The sequence below is a fragment of the Lolium rigidum genome, chromosome 7, assembly GCF_022539505.1.
Source record: "Lolium rigidum isolate FL_2022 chromosome 7, APGP_CSIRO_Lrig_0.1, whole genome shotgun sequence".
In the NCBI taxonomy this organism is placed as follows: domain Eukaryota; kingdom Viridiplantae; phylum Streptophyta; class Magnoliopsida; order Poales; family Poaceae; genus Lolium; species Lolium rigidum.
Window position 1 is genome coordinate 91,199,962 of NC_061514.1, and position 22,269 is coordinate 91,222,230.

At 45.6% G+C, this 22,269-nt stretch overlaps 4 protein-coding genes across 5 annotated transcripts; 2 read left to right on the top strand and 2 right to left on the bottom strand.

Moving 5' to 3' along the window:
• The first annotated feature begins 258 nt into the window (after nt 1–258).
• On the top strand, nt 259–3,593 carry LOC124674770 (peroxisome biogenesis protein 22-like). The gene is made up of 9 exons (XM_047210827.1): nt 259–417; nt 1,428–1,658; nt 1,746–1,793; nt 1,892–1,948; nt 2,030–2,131; nt 2,361–2,426; nt 2,922–3,023; nt 3,133–3,255; nt 3,365–3,593. Exons 1-8 carry the CDS (start codon nt 259–261, stop codon nt 3,244–3,246), a joined length of 879 nt encoding a protein of 292 aa, XP_047066783.1. The 3' UTR covers nt 3,247–3,255; nt 3,365–3,593.
• Nucleotides 3,594–6,358: 2,765 nt separating this feature from the next.
• LOC124671663 lies at nt 6,359–6,961 on the top strand. Its single transcript, XM_047208008.1, has one exon. It carries the CDS (start codon nt 6,359–6,361, stop codon nt 6,944–6,946), a length of 588 nt encoding a protein of 195 aa, XP_047063964.1. The 3' UTR covers nt 6,947–6,961.
• A 2,536-nt stretch (nt 6,962–9,497) lies between these two features.
• Nucleotides 9,498–14,434, bottom strand: LOC124669497 (histone-lysine N-methyltransferase ATXR2-like). The gene is made up of 15 exons (XM_047206109.1): nt 14,299–14,434; nt 13,379–13,454; nt 13,170–13,255; nt 12,762–13,066; nt 12,197–12,309; nt 12,023–12,054; nt 11,319–11,449; nt 11,023–11,110; nt 10,858–10,906; nt 10,713–10,767; nt 10,494–10,563; nt 10,328–10,397; nt 10,163–10,239; nt 10,012–10,068; nt 9,498–9,912 (listed from the first exon to the last, which is right to left on the bottom strand). The coding sequence occupies exons 1-15, from the start codon at nt 14,398–14,400 to the stop codon at nt 9,799–9,801; spliced, it is 1,425 nt and encodes a 474-aa protein (XP_047062065.1). The 5' UTR covers nt 14,401–14,434; the 3' UTR covers nt 9,498–9,798.
• A 552-nt stretch (nt 14,435–14,986) lies between these two features.
• LOC124669498 lies at nt 14,987–17,597 on the bottom strand. 2 transcript variants are annotated; one of them, XM_047206110.1, is made up of 3 exons: nt 17,235–17,597; nt 16,845–17,071; nt 14,987–15,646 (listed from the first exon to the last, which is right to left on the bottom strand). In XM_047206110.1, exons 1-3 carry the CDS (start codon nt 17,473–17,475, stop codon nt 15,044–15,046), a joined length of 1,071 nt encoding a protein of 356 aa, XP_047062066.1. In that variant the 5' UTR covers nt 17,476–17,597; the 3' UTR covers nt 14,987–15,043. The 2 variants fall into 2 exon arrangements, with proteins under 2 accessions (XP_047062066.1, XP_047062067.1); XM_047206111.1 differs by lacking the exon at nt 14,987–15,646 and adding an exon at nt 15,971–16,603.
• Between the last annotated feature and the right edge of the window lie 4,672 nt (nt 17,598–22,269).

Consider the following 22,269-nt stretch of genomic DNA (forward strand, 5'->3'; position numbering starts at 1 on the left):
CTACAAAGGCAACAACTCTTTACTTGCGCCGTAATAGCTCCACCGTCCAAGGACCAAACTGCAAAACCATCGCCTCCAACGTCATGACAAAAACAGCACGAAGCAGCAGCCGCTTCTTCCCTGTTCCGACATCGCACAGCCCACCGTCCCCTCGCACCGCGCCCCAAATTACACTTCTGCCCCCCAGTCCGCCTCGCCGCGACCGACGAGCATACTCCTAGGGTTCGTCGGAGCCGCCGTCTCCACCCCTCGGCGGCGATGGCGTCGGAGTCCGTTGCGGCGGCCGCGGCGGCTGTTTCGGCCCCGGCGGCGGCGGCCGGGGGAGGGAAGGACGACGAGCTGGCCGATCTGGTGCGGCGCCTCGTCGACGCCCTCGCGCGCTACTCCGATCGCCTCCCCTTCGACCTCGATCGCCAGGTTCCCCGCTCGGATCTGTCGCCTCCCTCCCGTTCACGTCGCTACAATGATCTGTCTGTCAGTACCTCGTAGCTGTTAGCTCAGGATTTTCTATTTTGTTGGCCTGGCCAGCCAGGGTGTGAGAGTGGTTCCATGTTTGGGGGAAACGCTATGGTTCTAGCTGTGTCTAGGTTGTCGGTTCTACTGCGGTAGCCATTACCTCGTACTATAGATTGCAAAACTTCGATCGATTAGGTAATGTGTTGCTAGCTGCTTTGCAAGCTTCGGGACCGTATAAGGTGAACATCCAGACAGGGATTCACAGGTGTTCACTCGTCAGTGTAAAACACCGGTCCTATATTGTGTGTACCGCGATCGGGTTTGACAAAAGCCAAAATATTAGGATTGCTGTGGTCCTTGTGATTTTGATGTGCCCCGTAGGCCTTAGCTGAAAGAACCAGTTACCAGTACTATACATGGGATTGTCAGTTAGTGAGACAGAAGGAAAGTTTTGTCCTAGTATCAAATGTCCCCGAAAGGACGAGAATGACGGAAACTTTCGGAAGACTACTAGGTGATCTCCAGAGGTGAAATACCTCTCTGGTCGGTGATAACGAACCGGTAGCGAACTATTTAATGTTGCGGTATTGTTTTGGTATGCCTAGAGTTAAGGTTGTGCTAAGGTTAGATTCACAAAATGGCAAATACCCTGTAATTAATAGAATGCGGTGGTACTAGACGACACATTAATAGACGTAAACCTGTGCGTAAGCACTTCATGTAAGACAGCAAGGCATGCGCCATCTACGTCTTAACTTAACGATGTTTGAACATCAATATGGTTTCACGAAGCAAGTGCAGCACTGGCCTGATTGTAGCATTATGTGTTACTTGGCCAGAACAAAAAGATATATAGCATGTTTTGTTTGTTCTCGAGTACAAATTCCCACGGCTTCACATTTTCATGATATGCTGTTTTCTATCCTTGTTACAAGAATTATTCAAGTACTTCCTTCATTTTCCTCCTTCAGAAACTCCGCTCGCTTACCACACTTGCTGCGATTGCCATCACACTCGTGTTTGCCTGGAAACTGTTGAGAGCTCCTCAAGAGCAACCTCGGAGGCCACGCAGACGGGTTGCTCCCTCACCTAGCAACACCAGCAGTCGATCACGACAAGGCACATTGGCTGGAACGGATGCTTGCTCATCGGCAGATTCAAGAGCACATGAAGCAATCAACCAGCTTTTCCAGCCTGTAAATGTATATAGCTTACTTTCTTTGTTGAATAGTAAAATTATGTTTATGCTTTTATAACCATGGATTGACAGTTGCTCGTTTCTTGTTCAGCTCACTCTTGAGCAGCTTGTCAGGCATAAACTTAGCGAAGGACGAAGGGTACTACACTGGCCACCGTTTTTTTATAAAATTTCAAGTGTCCTGTAACCTGTTGAACCAATTCCTGATTTTCACTGACGTGGGGATACCAACTTCAGGTTACCTGCCGGTTACTTGGCGTCATTTTGGAGGAAACAACTCCAGAGGAGCTCCAGGTGGGCACAAATGCTTCTGCAGAAATTGGTGTTGGCTTTCATGGACTAATGAAAAACTCATGGATGTATACCTTTCTGCAGAATCATGTCACAGTGAGACCTTCTGTCCTGGAGGTTCTTTTAGAAATCGCAAAATTTTGTGATGTCTATCTGATGGAGCGCATTCTTGATGACGAAAGTGGGGTAGGTCCAGAAAGAACACTTATGTTGTCCTGTTACTTATTTTTTGTGGCAGATACTACCACCATCATATGCATACTGAATGAATGATAGTAAATAGTTTCCATCCCATTATAGCTCATTGATTGCTGTAGAGTTTGCATTATTACAAACATGGGCTACACGTTACCTAGCTTAGTCTTTGGAGCAGACCATTGTTACCTGATCCGTGCTCACATGAATCATGATGCAGGAAAAGGTGTTGTCTGCCCTGAGCGAAGCTGGCCTTTTTACTAGCGGTGGTTTGATAAGAGACAAGGTAAGCTTTCGAATCAGACCTTGTTGACATATAAATATAGGGAAATGCACTTTGGCTCATAGGAGCATATGCTCCCATTATGTGAATCCACATTTTAAAGTATTAAAAAATTCTAAACTAAATTTTTACATGTACATCTAGACATTTTATGTTGGTACACAAGTTTTCAAAAGAAAAAACATTTTTCTGTGGCTCCTATAAAAAAGACAAATTTTAATGCTGTAACACGACTACGTACATGACATTTTTTTGTCTTTTTTGTACACACCACACAAAATGTTATTTTTCCACGAAAACTTGTGAACGAACATAGAATGTCACGATGTATACCAAAAATTTTATGTCATATTTTTTTGACAATTTTAAAATTGTTTTTTTTATTATTTTCTATAATGGGTGCATATGCACGCGTGTGCCAAAACGCCACCATTATTTTAGCATTGGATATGGCCAATACATGTCTGAAATATAACTTCTGTTTCTTGAAATCTATAGGTTCTCTTTTGTAGTACTGAAAATGGCCGTACCTCTTTTGTTCGGCAACTGGAACCTGATTGGCACATCGACTCGAGTTCTGAAATTGTTCACCAGTTATCTGTAAGTCACAAATGCAGCAATGCAGTATTGCGCTTTTTCACCGCAACAAACGGGAAGATCAGTGTCGTGAAATACGGTTTTGATTTGCTATTTCCTGTTGCTGTTGCAGAGGTTTATCAAATATCAGCTGCACATATCGCCACAACAAACGGAAAGAGCAGCGGCCAATATTTTCAGCTCTACAAGCTTGGAGCAGTTCTTTGGAGGCCTTGATCAGAGATGATACAATGAGGTCGAGTAGGAACATTTACATGGCGTGTTTCTTTTGAAATCTAACTTAAATGAAAGTCTGATATATGTTTATGATTATGCTCTAATCTTTTGAATGCTCTAATTTGTAGGTTAATGACTCCAGCGAGCAGTGGCATAGTAAGAACTCAGAGGAAAACCATTGTTCATTTTTTTCCTGAATGATGTAATTCGTTTTTCTTGTATTATGTGTAAAAGTCTTGTGACAATGCTAAGCTTGTTCTGCGTTGCCCATAAGCTATGGGAAGAGATAGCACCTGTAGCATAACTCATGTATCAACTGTGTCCATGTATAACTAAAATACTTCACAGCTGTCAAAATGTTATGCACTCCGTATTAAAAAAAAGTTAGTGTGTCATCCTCCTGTTGCAGCTTGCAGCAATTTCGGAAGGAAATAAAAAGTTATTCTGCATTGAACAATGCATTCGAGGCCACATATGCATCCCAGCGTGGCACTAGAACAGATATATGAAATTTATCAAAAGCAAAATTCAGCTTTTGCTATCCAATTCAAGAATCTCTACATTTGTCAATTCAGTCGTGGCTCAGAGTTTTTGATTTGTTTTTTGATTTGTACTAATTCAAATTAAATATTTTGTCCTAATGGTTCCCTGTTATAGCATTTACTTTTGACATATTATTTTCTAAAATACGGAAAGATCTGTTGGTGGCTATGATAACTAACCAACGGTGGAGATCGTTAAAATGATTGGTTTGAAACACGAATTCTTAGACACATTTTTTTAATCAATGGTGCAGATTAAAATATCCAAATTCAACATTTTTTACGTTTTGTACAAAAAGAAGTTGTTGCATACGGTCAAATAATGTGAGTTTGTACTAATCTAAATTGAATATTTTGGCAAATAGTGCATATGTTCAAAAATCTATTCCATATGATGAATAAAAAAAAAACACTTAGAGCATCTCTAGCGGAAGCGCCAAAACCCCAAACTCCATATGCACCGATCGAGGCCACCCTAAGATTGTTCATACATAAAGGGAGATAAAACAACAGAGCCTAGTGATCTGCTTCTCTACGTCAATGGCGCCACCGCGGTCGGTAAACAAAAGTAATAAGCTCATCGGGGAGCTGCGTGCCGCCGCGGCGAAGCCGGCAGCCTAGTCGCTGTCGAGCTCGATGTAGCAGGCGTCCTGCGCCGCCTGCTCGCGGTGCCACTCCGCCTGCTTGTCGGCATCGTGTGCGGATTTCTCCTCGACCAGCCCAGGGCCGCGTCAGGGACGAAGTCGCCTGCCTTGAACGCGGGCGCGGCCATCTCCAGCTTCACCGCGATTGCGATGATGTCCTCATTCGCCGCATAGTCACCGGGGTCGAACCGCGGTGGTGGGGCGGCTTGCTCGAGCTCGAGCCCTCGGAGAAGGTGAGGTGGCGCGAGGCTAGGGCGCTGGAGCTCGCGCGGTGTTGCGCGCTGGAGCTCGCGTGGCGCTGCGCGCTGGAGCTCGACGCCTCCAGGTCGTGGGAGCTGGAGTGGCGCGGCGACGGATCCCGCGACCTCAACGCCTCGAGCTTGCGGTAGTACTGCGACTCGCGCCTCGCGAAGGCGCGCGGCGGCTTCAGCCCCTGGTGCAGCCGCCCACCCTCCCTCCCTCGCGCCCTCCCTGACCTCCGCCGGACACCATGCCGCCTGGATTGCTCGCCGGCGCGCGTGGATTTCTCGTCGGAGCGCGCGGATTGCTCGTCAGCGGGAGCGAAGTGGGCGGAGAGAAGGATGGGGTTCGACCCCCATCCGCAGCCGCAGACCACCATATATAGCGGCCTGGTGCGGGTTTGAGCTACAGCCTCCATATTTTATTCTGGTCAGATCACCGATATGGTGTCTGGTCTAGCCAAAAAAAAATGGGACGAAAACCCCATATTAGCCCAACTTACTGTATGAGGGCCAATATGGGCTGTGTTTGGTTTCTGAACGAGGGATGGGATGGGATGGTCCTCTTTTTATATATGTTTGGTTATGGTTCAAGAGGGATGGTACCATCCACATGAGGGAATATTCCCTCAAAACGGTGGATCAAATGATCCCTCAAATTTGGCTGGATCTCTTCATCCACCTTTCTCTAATCTCGTGGACGACCCCTAATTCTCTTCCAATCTGTCATCTTCCCTGTTTAGAATCCACTCATCTCACCCCGTCCAAGACCAGCAACCACCTCATCTTCCTCATCGTCGGCGTGGCCAAGCCCCACCAATTCTGGCACCAAGGGCGGCGCGCCGCCCCAACCAGAGTTTCTCTCGTAGTCGCCGCCTCCATCATGGGACGCCGGCGAGGCCGGTTTTCCTCGTGGTCGAGCGGGACACCGTCTTCCTCGTGGCCGCTGCACCCGTCGAGCGGGACGCCGGCGAGGTCGACATTCCTCGCGATTGACGGCCCCGTTGAGCGGGACGTCGTCCACCTAGTGGTCGCCGCACCCGTCGAGCAAGACGCTGGCGAGGCCGACATTCCTCACGGTTGACGGCCCCGTCGAGCGGGACGCCGTCTTCCTCGTGGTCGCCGCACCCGTCGAGCGGGGCACCGTCTTCCTCATGGTCGCTGCACCCGTCGAGCGGGGCGCCAGTTCGCGGTCGACGCCCCTGTCGAGTGGGATGCCGATGGGGATGGCCTTCCTCGTGGTCGTCATGGTGCTACAAATTTTGTTTAGCCTTAATTTGAGTTAAACACTGCTAATAAATTGCTATTGAATATTATTAGCTAATCACATGTCATCCCATCCCCTCAAATGCTTTGAACCAAACAGAAAGTAGGATCACCCTAATGTGGACCATCCCATCCCTAGAATCTGATCCATCCCATCCCATGATATTGGTCCATCAACCAAACGGACCGTAGCCTAGTCTACGAGATCTGCAAAAATTAATGGCTTGGCAGCAGTCTCGCTCTCGCCGAGTCCGACTCCCACTCCACTCTCTTCTACTAGTTCTACCCGGACCCGGAGTTCCGGACCGTCGCAAAGAAAGCCTCCGCCTTTATAAGGCTGGGACAGCCCCGTCTCCTCCTCCCCCAAATCGAAAGCTGCCCCAGATCGAAGGCTACTGCTGCTTTGAGACGTGACAGAGTAAGATCATACGATGGCCGGTGAGGAGGGTTCGTTCAAGCGGCGAATCACAAGAAGCATGACGGCGATGGCCAAGGAAGTGTTTCCCGCCGGCGAGGAGCGTGCGCTAAAGCAGTGCCAGCACGGTCCGATGCTCAAGTCTTGTGGCACCAAAAGGAAGGCTCCAATTAAGGTATGCAACTACAAGAGGAAAGCGGCCGGCGGGATCCATTTGTATCAGGGATCTGGAAAGAAGCTGCGGCGGCTGCCGCAGGAGGAGGTCGATTGGATCCTTGCTGATAGGGCCAATGAAGATCGTGCCCCTGCCGAGGTCAAGGCCCTGAGACGCCTACATCGTGGCCTGTGGCCTTCGCTGGAGGAGGAGGAGAAGACCGACGGTTACGGCCCTCGCGCCTACATCGAAACCGAAGAGGAATTCTGCAGATTCCAGGCCTGGGTCCGCCGCGAGTACGACCAGCATGGCTACGTTGAGGTTGATACCAAGCTCCTCGCTGCCAGGGCCAAGGTCCGATCGTGCAGCGACCAAGCACGGCAGAAGGAACTAGCAAAATTCGACTTCAACGGCCACGAAGATCTCAAGCGATTCTTTGCCCCACTTTAGTCGTCCTACATCTGGAAATGTTTGTCTAGCCATGCCATGTGCCGTACGCTATTGCACTTGATAAACCAACCACCTGTGCCTGTGTGTATTGCACTTGATGATGTGTGTATTTTTATGTCGTGTGAACTTCCAGATTGATGCAGAGTTGCAGATTCCTATCTATTTCCTTTTCATTACCATAGCAAAACATTTGTCCCTGTAAGTTTCAAATTAACTATTTCCCAATGTTTGTTGGGCTGTACACATATATACCGTATTAGATAGAAAAACACTTCTTCCAATTTTCACCTGGCTGAAATCTCAATTCGCTCCTCCCAAAAAAAAAACTCAATTCGCCGCAAGTTTGATTGCTGGCCGTTCTTTTTGTACTCACGGCGCGAATCTCTGTGCTCCTGCACTACATGAGAGAACATTTTGTCATCCCCCCCCCCCCCAAACCCAACACACACACCACAAAGCCCCCCCCCACCCCCCCAAAATGCTTTGCAGGGTCGGAGCCAAAATTCTGCGCAGCCCTTGCCCCTCTCAAACCTGGAAATGTCGACCGGTGCTCCAAGGCCAAACCCAACCATCGGCAGAACGGAAGAAACAACTAGTGGATCCTCGGGCCCAGTTGACAGCCGCACACACGTGTCTTCCGTCGTCCTCGACGCGTCGTTTCATACGCAAGCCCTTTAATGGCGCCTGCCGCCGTGCAGGCAAGCTGTCCTGTTCCATCGGTGGACGCATCACCATAAATGCGCACCGTGCGCGTATCCACGCCTCCCGTCGGTTCCATTGAGAAACACATGTTGTATACTCATAGAACACAAATATTTTTTTTTTGAATGACAGCAGGTGAGCTGCTATTTCATTACGATAGGGGAAAAAGGTTACAGGGAGGAGGGTCACGAAGCATGACCCTCGGGGAGCGTCCTATTACAAAGATTAACCCGGGTCAAAGGGTATAGAACACAAATATTATGCCTAGGAATAAAATCATGTCTCCACAGGGAATAAGAATATTGCATCGGAGGAACACACCTCGTCTACTCTGTCAGCAAGAATATTGCGTCCAAAGAACATATCTCGGCTACTCAGGGAACAACTATATATTACACCTGAAAAACACATCTGCCGCAGAAACTACTCAGGGATTGGCATAACTACAGCCGCAAAAAAAAGAGTGTAAAATATTTCAACTGGAGCTGCCTCCGACCATCTAGGCCTTGGAACTTTCTTGCCGGGCTAATTTTACTTCAGACCATGCATGAACCCAGCCCAATAACTAACAATGGCCTTTAGACTAATGCCCTTTCAGCCCATTCCAAAGCACAAAAGTTCTATGATTTGCAAAGAAAAACAGGAAATTTAACATATAAGTTCGTTTAGGAAAAAATCAAGATTTAATTTATACGTTTGTAAGAGCTCAGAGCGAAATACATTGTATCCGAGTCTTCAGAAAAAACGACAAACATGTCCACCAAATAAGTTCAGTATTTTAAACTTGAATTAAAAAAGCCCCAACGTTAAGACGGAAGGTGACAAAAAAAAAGGTAAGTATCCCACAATATCACGGATAAAAAATAACCGAGATATCACAAATTTTTTTGTTCATAGAGGATGACATTAATCTACCATCCTGCCACGTTAAAAAAGCTGCAGAGGGTCAAAACAAAAAATCAAGTAGGCGGAAATCAGGGCAGGGATACTACGTCAGTAGGTTGCCCTGAGCAAATCAGCCGAAATTAGAATGAAAAAAGAGAGACGCGCTGCAAAGCAGAGAGAACAGATCACCCAACATATACGGACACAGAATTGTAAAATCCGTACAAATGACCGCTACATTTTGCACAAATTACTCATAAGATTGCTGGGATGATCATCATCAACACAAATAAACAAAGTGGCACCGACCGATAAATAGCAGTCAGATGCACATAAATCTGGCATCCATTCATCTATTCCAACAGAACCCATTTGTCCGCAAGGAAGCAAGGAAGTTTTAACTAGCATCTCTTAGAGGTCGTTTGGTATCCATCATTTGAGCCTGGAATCCTGGAATTCATTTTAAAATTCCATCAGTGGGCTGTTTGGTTGCCACAGAATTGGGCCATCATTTCATTTAGGAAATCCAGCAAAATGATGCCATGTGTAATCACAATTCCGAACTGAAACCTGTCATTCACAATTCCTGTGCCAACCAAACAAATTTAATATTGAATTCTACTGTCATTTACAATTCCTGTGGCAACCAAACAAGTGTCCATTTCTGGAATTACAATGTAAATGAAATGATTACATGTATTCATTTCAAAATGCTACAAATGAAATGAAAACCTGGCTTCCAAACGACTTCTTAGGCATTTTCATGCCACTGCCTAAATGCATCAGTAAATTTTGGTACCGACGGATCAGTTTGGTACCTGTTTAACCAAAATACTTCACAGCTGTCAAGAGGTTATGCATTTCAACAAACTGTTCCTCTCAGGGTGTAATCCTCCTATTGAAGCAATTTCAGAAGAACAAAAATAGCTATTCTGGATTGAACTATGCAATGCCACTTCTATAATTTCTCAGCATAAACAAAGCAAAATAAAATATTACTTATAGGTCAAGCATCTCATTCTGTAGTATTCAAGATCTCCAGTGACACAAACTACAGATAGATAAGACATCTTGATAATTCAGTGAAGTTTTAACATGGACAAAACAGAACCCAGCACTACCTCATATCAGAATACCATCATCTTGTTCTTTCTTCAAATCCTACCCTTACATTCTGGAGTTGTCAAAGTACCGAGTGGCATAAACTACAAGCAGGATGCACTATGATAACGACCAAAATCTCTAGCAAGTCAAGTCTGTCTCGTTCAGTTGGGCTTTTCTTCCTGGCACTTGGAGCATGTGCATGTGAATCCATAATCTGCGAGCTCGGCCTGCCGCTCCTCGTATGGAAGATCTTCATCAATGTAGGAAATGGTAATCTACAGCATTGGAGTGTCAGCATGTGGTAGAACAATTTGGCCATAGTTTCTCTTGTCGGAATTTTAAGAGGATTTTACATAGCGCTAGAAACGACGTACCTCGTCTCCCTTGCTGATAGGCCCCAGAGCAAGTATCACTGCGTGACCATCATTATCCTGCAGACAGTATTTCAGCAGATCTTATCAGCATTGCTGACCGGCAGTTTGGTAGGAAAATGGGCTAATCAGCTGGAAGGAAAATATACATCACCTCATCTCTCTTAAATGCTTTAGCATTTGGACAGCATGAATGATTCATGCAGCTTTGCAGGGGAAAGAACGCCGTCCCTGGAAACAAAATACACATAAAATCTATTTAAAAAAGGCACACAGCAGTGCACTGAAGGAGTAATCAAGAGGAAGAACTTGTATTTACCATCACAAGGAACCGCATAGTCATCACCTAGAGCATCTAGAAATGGCATCGTCACCTTCTCAGCTTCCTCCTGGAATACATTGCATTTCAGATTAAGAAAGCAATTATGCAAGCGCAAGAGTTAAAAAAATCACATAGAAGAAATTAAGACCACCATCAAACAAACCTTCTTATCATCTGGAAGATCATAAATATGTATGAAATAGTCTTCAACTGGCGATGCAACGACCAAATCACTGGAACGAAAAAGGTGGAAGTATGACTGGAGTGACTATTCAAGTCAAATGCGGCATTACATTTGCTTTGGTAGAAGGTAGAGAGAAATACAATTGACTAGAATATATAAAATTCTCAAAATGAAATAGGGGAAAGCATATTTACTTACAGATTGTTCAGCTCAAACATGCCAATTATATGGCCATACACCTCAAGGGAAAACACTAGAGGAAGTTAAGGTAACTTGAATGAAAAAGATAACTACTTATGATATGGGAAACTGAAACAAGTCGTGTAACAGCTAAAAAGGATACATGGCGCACACTCAGCGTCAAAGATCGCATCCTTCAGAAGTTGCAGTGACTGCAAAACACAGAAGTCATGATCAGTCCACCAGTGGATGAAAGTAAAACAGGACACTTGTGCACTCATCACATCCCCATTGTATATTTTCTCAAGTAATATGTCGACATAGTTACCGTAAATGCTAGATCCCTTATTTCCCGCCTAAATGAATCTTCACCAGAAGCATCAACATCCTGAGGCAAAGCAATATAATCCCACCATCTGCAATCACAAGATATTTTGCACAAATCAGGGTAGTTATTTTAAGCAATACTGAATCAGTAGTAGAAATGATGCTTAGAATTCAAAATTGATATCCCAGTGTAACCCAAAACAAGGGAGACGAAATGATACATCCAGCCACAGGTATCAGTTAAAACAATAGGCCAAGCGGTTACCAATAAAGGAATATATACTTTGAAGCTTTTACCTCTTTTTGAAGCCCATGGAAAGTGGTTTCCAGGCTTCCATAAGCAAAGAAAAGTTTGATCCAGCTAATTTGTTTTGAAAGTCATGCTGCTTTTTGAGTTTCTTGTACCTCAACAGGGTGAAAGTGATAGCCTGGCATATGAAAAGTATGAGTTCATACATGAGAATCAGGAAACCATAGATGAGTTGCAATTAGTACAGAAGGGAGTGCATTTCTTCTTTTGTTTATTTTATCTGCTACTATTGATATAGCTAGTCTTGAGCAATAAGGTACTCCCTCCGGTCTATATTAATGGACTCAACTTTGTCTAGATTCGCATGCATCTAGTCTAAAAACTTAACTAGATACATATGAATCTAGATAAAGTTGAGTCCATTAATATAGATCGGAGGGAGTACTAAAGATCAAGAAAGTTGCAGTTTGAACATTCAGACGAACACTAATGACTGACATCGTATCAACTCAAAGTTGATGCCAAAAGCATTGGCCTTAGACGCTGGCTAGGTACCTATTTTCTAGTCTTCGAATACATTAATGAAAACACCAGTAGGACAATGATAGAAAATGAGAAACTAAAATGAACATTTGTACATCACATTTTGGCGCTTAGCTTAACAACCAAGAAATAAAAATGGACATCTATGTCACTAAAGTGAGAAAACAAAAAGTATCCTAAGCATATTAAAGATATGTCTATCACATACCTTGGCAGCAACCAAGAAAATATCATTGGTTCCTGAAAACAAAGAATGCGTATTATCAGATGTCAGCTTGATGACCTCAATCGCTACCATAGTTGATCATGACTGAATTGACATAACATACATGCCATGAATGACGCTTAGATAATACATATTCAAGGAGTACTGCTAGCTTACCATTAGCATGCTCTATGAATTTGTGAAGAGCAGATCTTCGGGATGGTTCAGTGTTGGAGCCAGCACAGAGCAAAGAATGGTAGGATTCCCAATCAGAATCAGCACATGATTGGCTACACAAGAATTACCAAGTTAACGTTTCCTCAAGTTTCCAAAATAAAAACTAATGCTTTATCAAGATAAACATTTACTGAAGGAACAATAACAAAGATCATATGCAAGTTGTGCATGAAACAACCAGGTTCAGAATTTAACATGGGCTACACAGAAAATAACAAGTTTCTAAAGTTTCCAAAAAAATGTTTTCTCAAGATAAAAAGTTACCCAAGGAACAATAAGTTATGTGGTCTATACATGACACAATCAGATTCAACTTCAAGAAAGAATACAAAGTTTTACATGACGCAATTAGGTTCAACTTTTAACATGATCGACCACTATAATATAACTTATGATGAAACATGGATATCAAACATTTACAGTCAAAAGATTTATGCCTCAATAAACATTCCAAATATCTCTGAATATGAAGTCAAAGAAAAGGTGAAATTGCATGAAATCAAACCTGCAGTAGCGTTCTTCCTCACATCCATGGCAAGAAACAATTTCTGGTAAAGCAAAATGATCTGAGAAAGGCAGTGCCGTTTCACCAGTTATGAGTGATTCTATGACTTCTAGCGGCAAATCTTCACTATTTCCCTTTGTTACACCAGGAGAGCCAGTGCTCGATCCCGATTCACTTCCATGGCAGTGTCTCTCACTATGGCAGCCAATGCTTGAACCAGCGTTTTGCAAGTACAGTCTGTGTCCAATCTGGAACTCTACAGAACCAATGAAGCGGAAGCAGTAACTACACACAACACAGTCAATCTGCAACAGAACACATAAATAGATATAATATTCCTAGGAGCATCAGTTCACATAAAAATGGAAACAGGAGTGCACATTGGAGCAATTTTGAGAGCAAGTGCACCTTGTTAAGACTGTGTTGCGCGCCAACCAGCATTTGATCCTTGAGAATAAGGTCATCTTCAGCAAAATCCTTGTTTGCAAAAACACCTGCAAGAGCCCGTTGGTTCAAATGGCTTGGCTTTTAACTCACACCAAATTGTACAGAAGCACCATATTTACAGGATTGCTAGCCCATATGACATATGGTGAGTACTTATTCAGTAGCGGTACCTTTCCCGTGCTTGCCGTTGTAGTTCACTCTTACACCGTCATGCTTCTTAGACCGTATGAGCTCATCATAGTATTCCTGAAACGCCAAAACAGAGGTAGCATGGTTATGTTGTCGAATGTGAGCCACAAATCCCTGGCAATACTTGATCTAAATCACAAGGTAGAGCAGAAGAATAAAAGTAAAATCCACCCATAATCTTAAAATCACACAGCAATGAGCACATCACATCACTGTTTCCATTCTGCACAATCTTAAAGTCACACTGAAGCGGATTCATTACACAAGCAAACTACCAGAAAGCTAAAAATAGGCACATCTGACATTAAATTTGCACATCGGTGAAGAAAATAACCAGCTTATAAACACCACTCGTCCAAACTTAGCATACATAAGATTATTCCCATTCTGCCATAATCTTAACATCACAGTGAACTGAATTCCCTACACACACTAGCTACTGGAATGCTAAAAGGAGGCACCTTGGATCTTAAAGTTGCACTTCAGTGAAGAAAACACGGTAATCAAAGGGTAAACGTTGCAGACCAATTAAGAACCACACACTTCGACGCTAATCTTTGTCTGAAAGGTAGCAGCTGACCTGCCTCCCTCATCTCACACACCCACAAATCATTCCATGGCGACAGAAAAGAAGAAAAATGATATACTCCTAGACTAGTAAGACTGAACAAATCAACAAACCGCAAGTTTCACCACCCAGAAAGTGCCCCCATCCCATCACAACATCAGTTCATCCCCGAAACTGGCACCAGGAAGAAGCCCAATCCAACTCCTCCCACCAAACAAGCAGCCTCCACAACGCTGATAAATGCAATTAGGTGTTCCTCAAGCAACCAGGCTCACTCCGCAGACCAGGAAGAGGGGGAAGGAACGGAACGGAATGGAAGGGGAGGGGAGGTACCTGGGCGGGCTGGAGAGGCGGGGTAGCTAGGAGCTGCGCGATCTGGGGGGCGAACTCCCTGTCCAGATCGCATGGGCTGGCGCCGCCGCTGCCCCGAGCCATGCCGCCGGAGTTAGCTGGTGCTGTCTGCCGCCAGTCCTGGCTTCTGCCGCCGCTGGTTGCTGGTCGCTGGGTTTTGGGGGGTTTGTACCGGTAGGTTTCGTTGGGGCCAAGATTGGTGTTTCGGGCATGAAGGCGTAAAGTAGGTTTCGTTGGGGACAAGATAAGTGTTCAGCACTGAATACACGTTCGATCTACGAAAACGTAATCCATCATTCCCAGCAGGTTACAACATCCAATGATTTTAGCTCGGTTCCAAAATGCAATACGTGTATGTTTTTTATGAAAAAATCACAAACATTGCATTTTGGAACCGAGCTAAAATCATATTATTATATTAATTGCAGGTCAAACCCTTACTTAGCGGAATTAAAATACGCGATCCATTTTGGATCAAAAGGAGTTCTAGGTACTGTGTTCTAAAAAAAAAAAGAGTTGTAGGTAGATCGAAAGCGTTTGTAGAGACCAAGTGATATTTTTCACATGTACAATTTCAGATTGTATTGTTAGCATATGAGATTATGAGTGCCACGCTAAGATAATCTAACTTCTAATTTGTATAACTAGCTCTGCAACGATGTTTGTTCGATGTGGTCAGACCGAAACACACTTGTTAGACTAGATTGATTCCCTCCACGTCACCAGTTCAGTAGTTCACAAGACGCGACCAAGCTACCCTAACTCTCAATTTACAAAACCCAACATCACAGATACCCTCACTTCTACCTGATTTTTCAGGCGCGAAGGTTACTTGACCTTCGCCGACAGCATCAGCCTTGTAGTCTCCTTGCCGGGCATCCACTAAAAGCTTCAGCTCCCCATCCGCTTCGACAGGAACAACACACCGCGAAAGCTCGATTGCGCCATCACTACCAATTGTTACCGTTCCGTCACGAGAATCGAGCAGCACCATCTCCAGATCATCGATACAAGATATACGTGCAACAAATCGCCCGTGATGGTGAGTTGGCCAGGATCCCTCGATGACCTGGACTGTGATAGTAGCCTCCACTGTTCGTGCAAGATGGCCAACAGTCACCTCGACTGTGCTTAGCTTAGAAGAGTATATGTGGCAGTGAACTCCTTGGCAACGTTCACCCGGAGGATAGTACTTTTCCTCCATGAGCAGAAGGCTTAAGAGTTTATCTTGAGATGGTGTGTCACCCTTCACTATTAGCTCGACCTCATAATGCACAGGATCAATCATCACAACAGCACGGGTAGGACCGGTCAACAACAGAGAGGCATCCTGCATTATGATAGTTCTAAATTAATCAAATTTGTGTTCTTAGTGAATAAAAGAACCAAACATGAAAATACAGTAAAATGTCACTGATTAATACTGATCTACAGTGAGACTGACATTACTGCGAGGCAAATTTAACATGAACTTTACTGGTTAATCTCTCCATTAAAAGATAGGCCATAACAGCTGGAAACAAGACTCAAAGCTGGTAAGATAGGGGAGTTCTGATTGCAACCACAACAGTTTCCCAATAGTTGAAAACATAGCCACGCCTGTGTTCGATTACGTCCCACCCCATTCCCCCAATTCTTTTTATATGATACAATAATGCATAACAGAATATAACATATATTTTCTACAAAATAAAAGGAATAAAAATAGGTGAGCACAAATAATTCTGGTAGCCATTGCTTATAATGACTTGGCTCCTTCATCACTTCTAAGAAAGACTGCCAATAAGCTTAAAATGCATAAGACAAAAGCTGATTTGTGAACCATACTTCTTATACTTTCTAATGTACCACTTGTTTCTGGTATACAAGACATGGTCAAACCGTGATGGCTCTAACTCATACTGCACCACTTTATCAGAGACACTTATTATTTTAAAAGCACCTTCATTATGTCTGTCATTTGTACCATACAATATTGTGCAACTGTGCTACAGGAAGTAATAAATCCCAAAACTGCGAGGCACCATGGAAAGCACAAGGTTCCCAGATATTAACAACCCGGTGCTGTCAGAAGTTTTAATCAAGCACTGTAAAAACATGTACAGATCATAGCTGGTTAAGCTTAGACTAATGTATTGCTTGTTTAATACGGTTGCTATCACACCTATGGTACAAAAGTCGCCCAAATGTGCTTCAGCTATAAATTCTGACAAATTCATATTTGCCTTTCAACTATGAACATTTTATTTCCATTCTCTTGCATTGCATGTTTCACAGGCTCAGCTATCTGCGAATTCAATTCAACCGAAAATATTTGTATTAAAAACAACAAAAGTAAATATAGTTTGTAGGGAGTAACAAAGGATGGTCATCAAGTGAAAGACTGAAAGATACCCGTTCAAAGACGTTCATCAATTGATCTAACTGAAGTGTGTAGTCTAGTTGATACTTGCAAAAACTTATGCATACACCAACTAAAATATGCACATTAATTTAGCTACGACCAGTCATAAGCATATATGAAATACCTCTGGGGTGAGCTTCTGGCAATTGTCTCTGGTGCGGTTGAAGATGAGGTTTCGATTGCGGTCCAGTGAATCCCGTGCAGCAACTATGCCGTATACATCAAGTGGCCACTCCAGGGAATCCTTTAGTTGTGTCACCTTCACCGAGAAGATGACCACAGCGTCAGCATAGCCAACACCGGCAGAGGGCGGCGGCGGATCGTCGGTGTATCGCATCGGTGGAATAGACGCTGCACGCAGCAGGATAAAAAATTCAGACAAGTAATTCGCCCATGATCAATCATCAAACAAATCGAGACCTCGAGGTCGAAGAGCAAGAGGAATCAGCCGGAAGAAATGGCCCGGGGCCAGGGGAGAGGAGGACTGATGAAGACTCGTGGAATCGGTGCTTACTGGTGTCCTCGTAGGAGCCGTGGGAGCGGGAGAATATCTGGATCCAGCACTCGCGGTAGCGCGCCGCCTTGGCGCCCTCCGGGTCCTCTTTGTTTGCCGCGTCCGCCGCCGCGTCCGCCGCCGCCTCCGCGGCCTCCTGCTCGCGGCGTTTCTCCGCGGTCGCTTCCCGCAGCAGGCGGTCCTTCCTCGTCCACTTGTCCTCGCGGTTCCCCCTCGCGGCCTTCCACTGCCTGCGGTTCATCCTTCGGGGATCTCCGCCATGGCCTCCATCGACGCCGGCGTCGGAGAAGAGGCAAAAGCTCGGGCTGTTTGGACCGGCGGCGTTGGAGAGGAGCACGGCTGCACGGGATCAGAAGCGGCCGTGCCAATCCTCTCTAGTCTCTATCGTGTATGGCCCAGTAGGAACAGTGCATTGATATGTTACAGCCCAGAAGCACAGACGTATGATACTTATGTGTCCCTCTCTTCTGTCAGCATTTTTTTTTAAAAAAATTACCCTACCGATTCGGGTTTAGCTACTCCGGCGGCGATTCTCTCCGCCGTGAGTTCGTTCCTATACCGATCTCCGCCCTATCTCTCTCTGATCCGAACTTGCGAGGGTGCTCGGGCTGATCAAGGGGGCAGCTAGCCTGTCTGCCCGATCTTGGTACCGTTTTGCAGTTAGGGTTTTGGAGGAGGGTGAAGGGAGGTTTTGAAGGGGAAGGAAATCCATGTCGACATCTGGAGAACCTTCGGGCGTGGGGAAGAAGGATGAAGAAGAGGAGGCGTTGGCTATGGCTTTACAGAACATTGAGTTGAGGGAAGGGAAGTTGGATGATGTGTTCATCGATGATCAAGAACTGAAAAAGATGAAGAAGAAGGCGAGGTGGCTGGCGGTAGCCCGCGTCCATACGCGGAAAAGCTTCAGTTCAGAGGCTCTGTTTGAAACTCTGAGGTATGTCTAGAGTTTGGCTGTTAACCCCGAGATGAGAGAGGTGGATGACAATCTGTTTACGTTCAAATTCTTTTGCCTTGGAGATTGGAACAAAGTCATGCACCAGGGACCATGGTTGTTTCGCAAGCTTATGGTGGTGATTGTGGAGTATGATGGTATGTGTGAGCCGGCGGCAGTGCCGCTGAATCTTGTTGCGGTATGGGCACAGATCCATTCTATCCCAGAACTATATCGAAACCAATTCGTGGTGGATCACTTGGCTAGGAGGATATGACATGTCAAGAGCGTGGAGATGAAAAATAAAAGGTGGTATGAGGGGACCATTGCTATAGTGTTAATTTTCAGTCCGAGATTGGGAGACCAAGATACATGAAAGGGAAGGCCCCTCGCCTACAGTTAAACAGATTGGCGACTCTAATCTGCTCTTCCTCCGGCTGGTCCATGACAACGACTTCGCTCTTGTGATAGTTTATCTTCAAGCCCGACATGTCTTCGAAGCACATGAGAAGGAATTTGAGATTTCTTATGTCTTCCGTGTTGTTCTGAATGAGAATCAAAGTGTCGTCAGCATATTGTAGGTGGGAAATTCCTCCCTGCACCAAGTGCGGCACCACACCATGTATATGTACTTCTTCCATAGCAGCCGATAGGATGCCTGAGAGTGCTTCCCTAATGAAGTTGAAGAGGAGCGGCGAGAGCGGGTCCCCTTGACGCACTCCGCATTTATTTCTAAAGAACGGACCGATTTCCCCATTGACGGTGATCGCCGTTTGTCCTCCCGCAGCCAGCTGAGCAATGCGATGAATGAAGCCCTCTTCAAACCCCTTGTAGCGCAATCCTTCATTCATAAAGTCCCACTTTACCCGGTTGTAGGCTTTTTAAAATCTAGTTTCAGCAGGATTCTGCCTAGTTTCTTTCTTCTGAGCTCATGGACTATCTCAATCAGCGCTAACGAACCATCCAGAATGTTTCTACCCTTGATAAAAGTGCTTTGGAAAGGACTAATGACTCGATGAGCGATCGGATCTAAACAAGTCATGTAAGCCTTGGAGACAATCTTGAATATAACATTGATCAGAGCAATCGGGCGGAATGGGGTAATCTGGTCTGCCCCTGGGACCTTCGAAATGAGGGAGAGGATGCCAAAGTTGAGCCTTGCAATGTCGATGCGCCTCAGCACAAAGTCATTCAAAATGTGGAGAACTCCGTTCTTGACTAACGGCCAACAACGTTTGAAGAACATCACTGGAAAACCGTCCGGGCCAGGGGCGGTATCTGATTTCATATCCTTGATGATGGGTTTGAGCTCCAACTCCGTGAAGGTAAGCGCCAACCCCTCGTTTTCCGCCTCCGAAACCTTCTGCTCCACGTCCCATGTGGACGGAGACAGTTCACATACCCGCGGAGCGCTCGTTCCCAGCAGCTCACAGTAAAAAGCATAGATATGCTCCTGAACCAACCTAGGTTCCGAGATAATCCCTTCCGGGTGAACAGTGTCGTGATCGCACACTTCCTCCGTCTACCATTTGCCACTGCATGGAAATACGAAGTGTTAGCATCGCCCCTGTAGTGCCCACTTCACCCTACCCCTTTGCCGCCAATACTCTTCCTCCTGCCTATAGATTTGTAATAACTCATCCTCCAAATGGTAGCGCAGCGCCCCCGCATCATCATCAATGCCTAAGGAGTCAGCTTGGCGATCCAGGTCCTCAATTTGCGCAAGCAGTGTCCTTTTCTCGAATCTGCCAACTCTTCCCAAATTTTTGCTCCATCCCGGGAGGTACTGCCGGAGCCCCGAGCTCATGTGAACCCACCAGTCCACAATGTCACGACCCCTAGCCGTGTGCAGTAGACCATCCCAAGCATCATTGAGCAGGGGAATAAAATATCTTCTTTCAAACCACCCAGTTTCGAAGAAGAACCTGGAGCTTCGCGGAGGGGATTCGTCTCCCGTGTCAAAAACCAGTGGCGTGTGGTCCGAACCGAGGCTTGTTTCCGCTGCTAAAGAACAAAGAGGGAAGATAGCTTCGAACCTCTGAGAAATGAAGACACGGTCGAGAGTTGATCGCATAGGGTTTATTTGGTTTGACCAAGTGAATCTCGCACCCGTGCGAAGAATTTCCTGCAGCGCCCAAGCTGCAATATACTCGTTAAACCGATCAATTAGCGGCCAGTTCAGATTATTGTTGTTCTTGTCTGCTGCCGATCGCAACGGGTTAAAATCCCCTCCCACCACCAGTGGGCGGGTTGAGTTGAGAATCCTATCTGAGAGTTCTTCCAGAAAAAGGCGAGATCTCCCATGACCCACCGGGCCGTACACTCCAATCGTTTCAAAGACAAATCTGGTTCGGCGGTGCATCAACTGCACGCTGATAAAGAATTGACCCATGTTAATGGCGCCCACCTCGAACATGCTGTCTCGGCAGCCAACAAGCATTCCCCAGAATGACCTTGTGTTGCGAGCCAGTGTTGTTGGCGTGGTAATAGTTAACACACGTCCGTTGGGAACCCCAAGAGGAAGGTGTGATGCGTACATCAGCGAGTTTTCCCTCAGTATGAAACCAAGGTTATCGAACCAAGAGGGAGTCAAGGAACACGTGAAGGTTGTTGGTGGTGAAGTGTAGTGCGGCGCAACACCAGGGATTCCGGCGCCAACGTGGAACCCGCACAACACAATCAAAGTACTTTGCCCCAACGTAATGCTGAGGTTGTCAATCTCACCGACTTGCCGTAAACAAAGGATTAAACGTATTGTGTGGAAGATGATGATTGTTTGCGAAGAACAGTAAAGAACAATTGCAGTAGATTGTATTTCAGATGTAAAGAATGGACCGGGGTCCACAGTTCACTAGTGGTGTCTCTCCCATAAGATAAATAGCATGTTGGGTGAACAAATTACAGTTGGGCAATTGACAAATAAAGAAGGAATAACAATGCACATACATATATCATGATGAGTACTATGAGATTTAATCAGGGCATTACGACAAAGTACATAGACCGTTATCCAACATGCATCTATATATGCCTAAAAAGTCCACCTTCAGGTTATCATCCGAACCCCTTCCAGTATTAAGTTGCAAACAACAGACAATTGCATTAAATATGGTGCGTAATGTAATCAACACAAATATCCTTAGACAAAGCATTGATGTTTTATCCCTAGTGGCAACAGCACATTGATACGTCTCCGACGTATCGATAATTTCTTATGTTCCATGCCACATTATTGATGATATCTACATGTTTTATACACATTTTATGTCATATTTATGCGTTTTCCGGAACTAACCTATTGACGAGATGCCGAAGGGCCAGTTCCTGTTTTCTGCTGTTTTTGGTTCCAGAAATCCTAGTAAGGAAATATTCTCGGAATCAGACGAAATAAACGCCCAGCATCCTATTTTTCCGCGAAGCTTCCAGAACACCCGAGAGAGGCCAGAGGGGGGCCACTGGGCCCCCAGATGACAGGCCGGCGCGGCCCTAGGTGGGGGCGCGCCCCCCTAGTGTGTCGTCGCCTCGTCGACCCTCCGACTCCGCCTCTTCGCCTATATAAAGGTCCCTGACCTAAAAACCTCGAGACGTTCGACGAAACCAGAGAAAACCTTCCAGAGCCGCCGCCATCGCGAAGCCAAGATCTGGGGGACAGGAGTCTCTGTTCCGGCACGCCCCGGGACGGGGAAGTGCCCCCGGAAGGCTCCTCCATCGCGAAGCTAAGATCTGGGGGACAGGAGTCTCTGTTCCGGCACGCCGCCGGGACGGGGAAGTGCCCCCGGAAGGCTCCCCCATGAGGAGGGAGTAGTTCTCCATCGAGGCTCGGGGCTGTACCGGTAGCTATGTGGTTAATCTCTCTCCTATGTGCTTCAATACAATAATCTCATGAGCTGCCTTACATGATTGAGATTCATATGATGATGCTTGTAATCTAGATGTCATTGTGCTAGTCAAGTGGATTTTACTTATGTGATCTCCGGAGACTCCTTGTCCCACGTGTGTAAAGGTGACAAGTGTGTGCACCGTGTGGGTCTCTTAGGCTATATTTCACGAATACTTATTCACCGTTATGAAGAGCATAGTGAAGTGCTTATTTATATCTCTTTA

Excerpts from the sequence above, each read along its gene's own strand:
- LOC124674770 (XM_047210827.1), top strand. The coding sequence starts at position 259 with ATGGCGTCGGAGTCCGTTGCGGCGGCCGCGGCGGCTGTTTCGGCCCCG. Across the intron at positions 1,949-2,029 it reads CAACTCCAGAGGAGCTCCAG|AATCATGTCACAGTGAGACC; the intron begins GTGGGCACAAAT and ends ACCTTTCTGCAG. Across the intron at positions 3,024-3,132 it reads AAATTGTTCACCAGTTATCT|AGGTTTATCAAATATCAGCT; the intron begins GTAAGTCACAAA and ends TTGCTGTTGCAG.
- LOC124671663 (XM_047208008.1), top strand. The coding sequence starts at position 6,359 with ATGGCCGGTGAGGAGGGTTCGTTCAAGCGGCGAATCACAAGAAGCATG.
- LOC124669497 (XM_047206109.1), bottom strand. The coding sequence starts at position 14,400 with ATGGCTCGGGGCAGCGGCGGCGCCAGCCCATGCGATCTGGACAGGGAG. Across the intron at positions 13,067-13,169 it reads CGCAACACAGTCTTAACAAG|ATTGACTGTGTTGTGTGTAG; the intron begins GTGCACTTGCTC and ends GTTCTGTTGCAG. Across the intron at positions 10,768-10,857 it reads TGACGCTGAGTGTGCGCCAT|TGTTTTCCCTTGAGGTGTAT; the intron begins GTATCCTTTTTA and ends AACTTCCTCTAG.
- LOC124669498 (XM_047206110.1), bottom strand. The coding sequence starts at position 17,475 with ATGAACCGCAGGCAGTGGAAGGCCGCGAGGGGGAACCGCGAGGACAAG. Across the intron at positions 17,072-17,234 it reads CGGCTCCTACGAGGACACCA|CGTCTATTCCACCGATGCGA; the intron begins GTAAGCACCGAT and ends TGCTGCGTGCAG. Across the intron at positions 15,647-16,844 it reads GCCAGAAGCTCACCCCAGAG|GATGCCTCTCTGTTGTTGAC; the intron begins GTATTTCATATA and ends ATCATAATGCAG.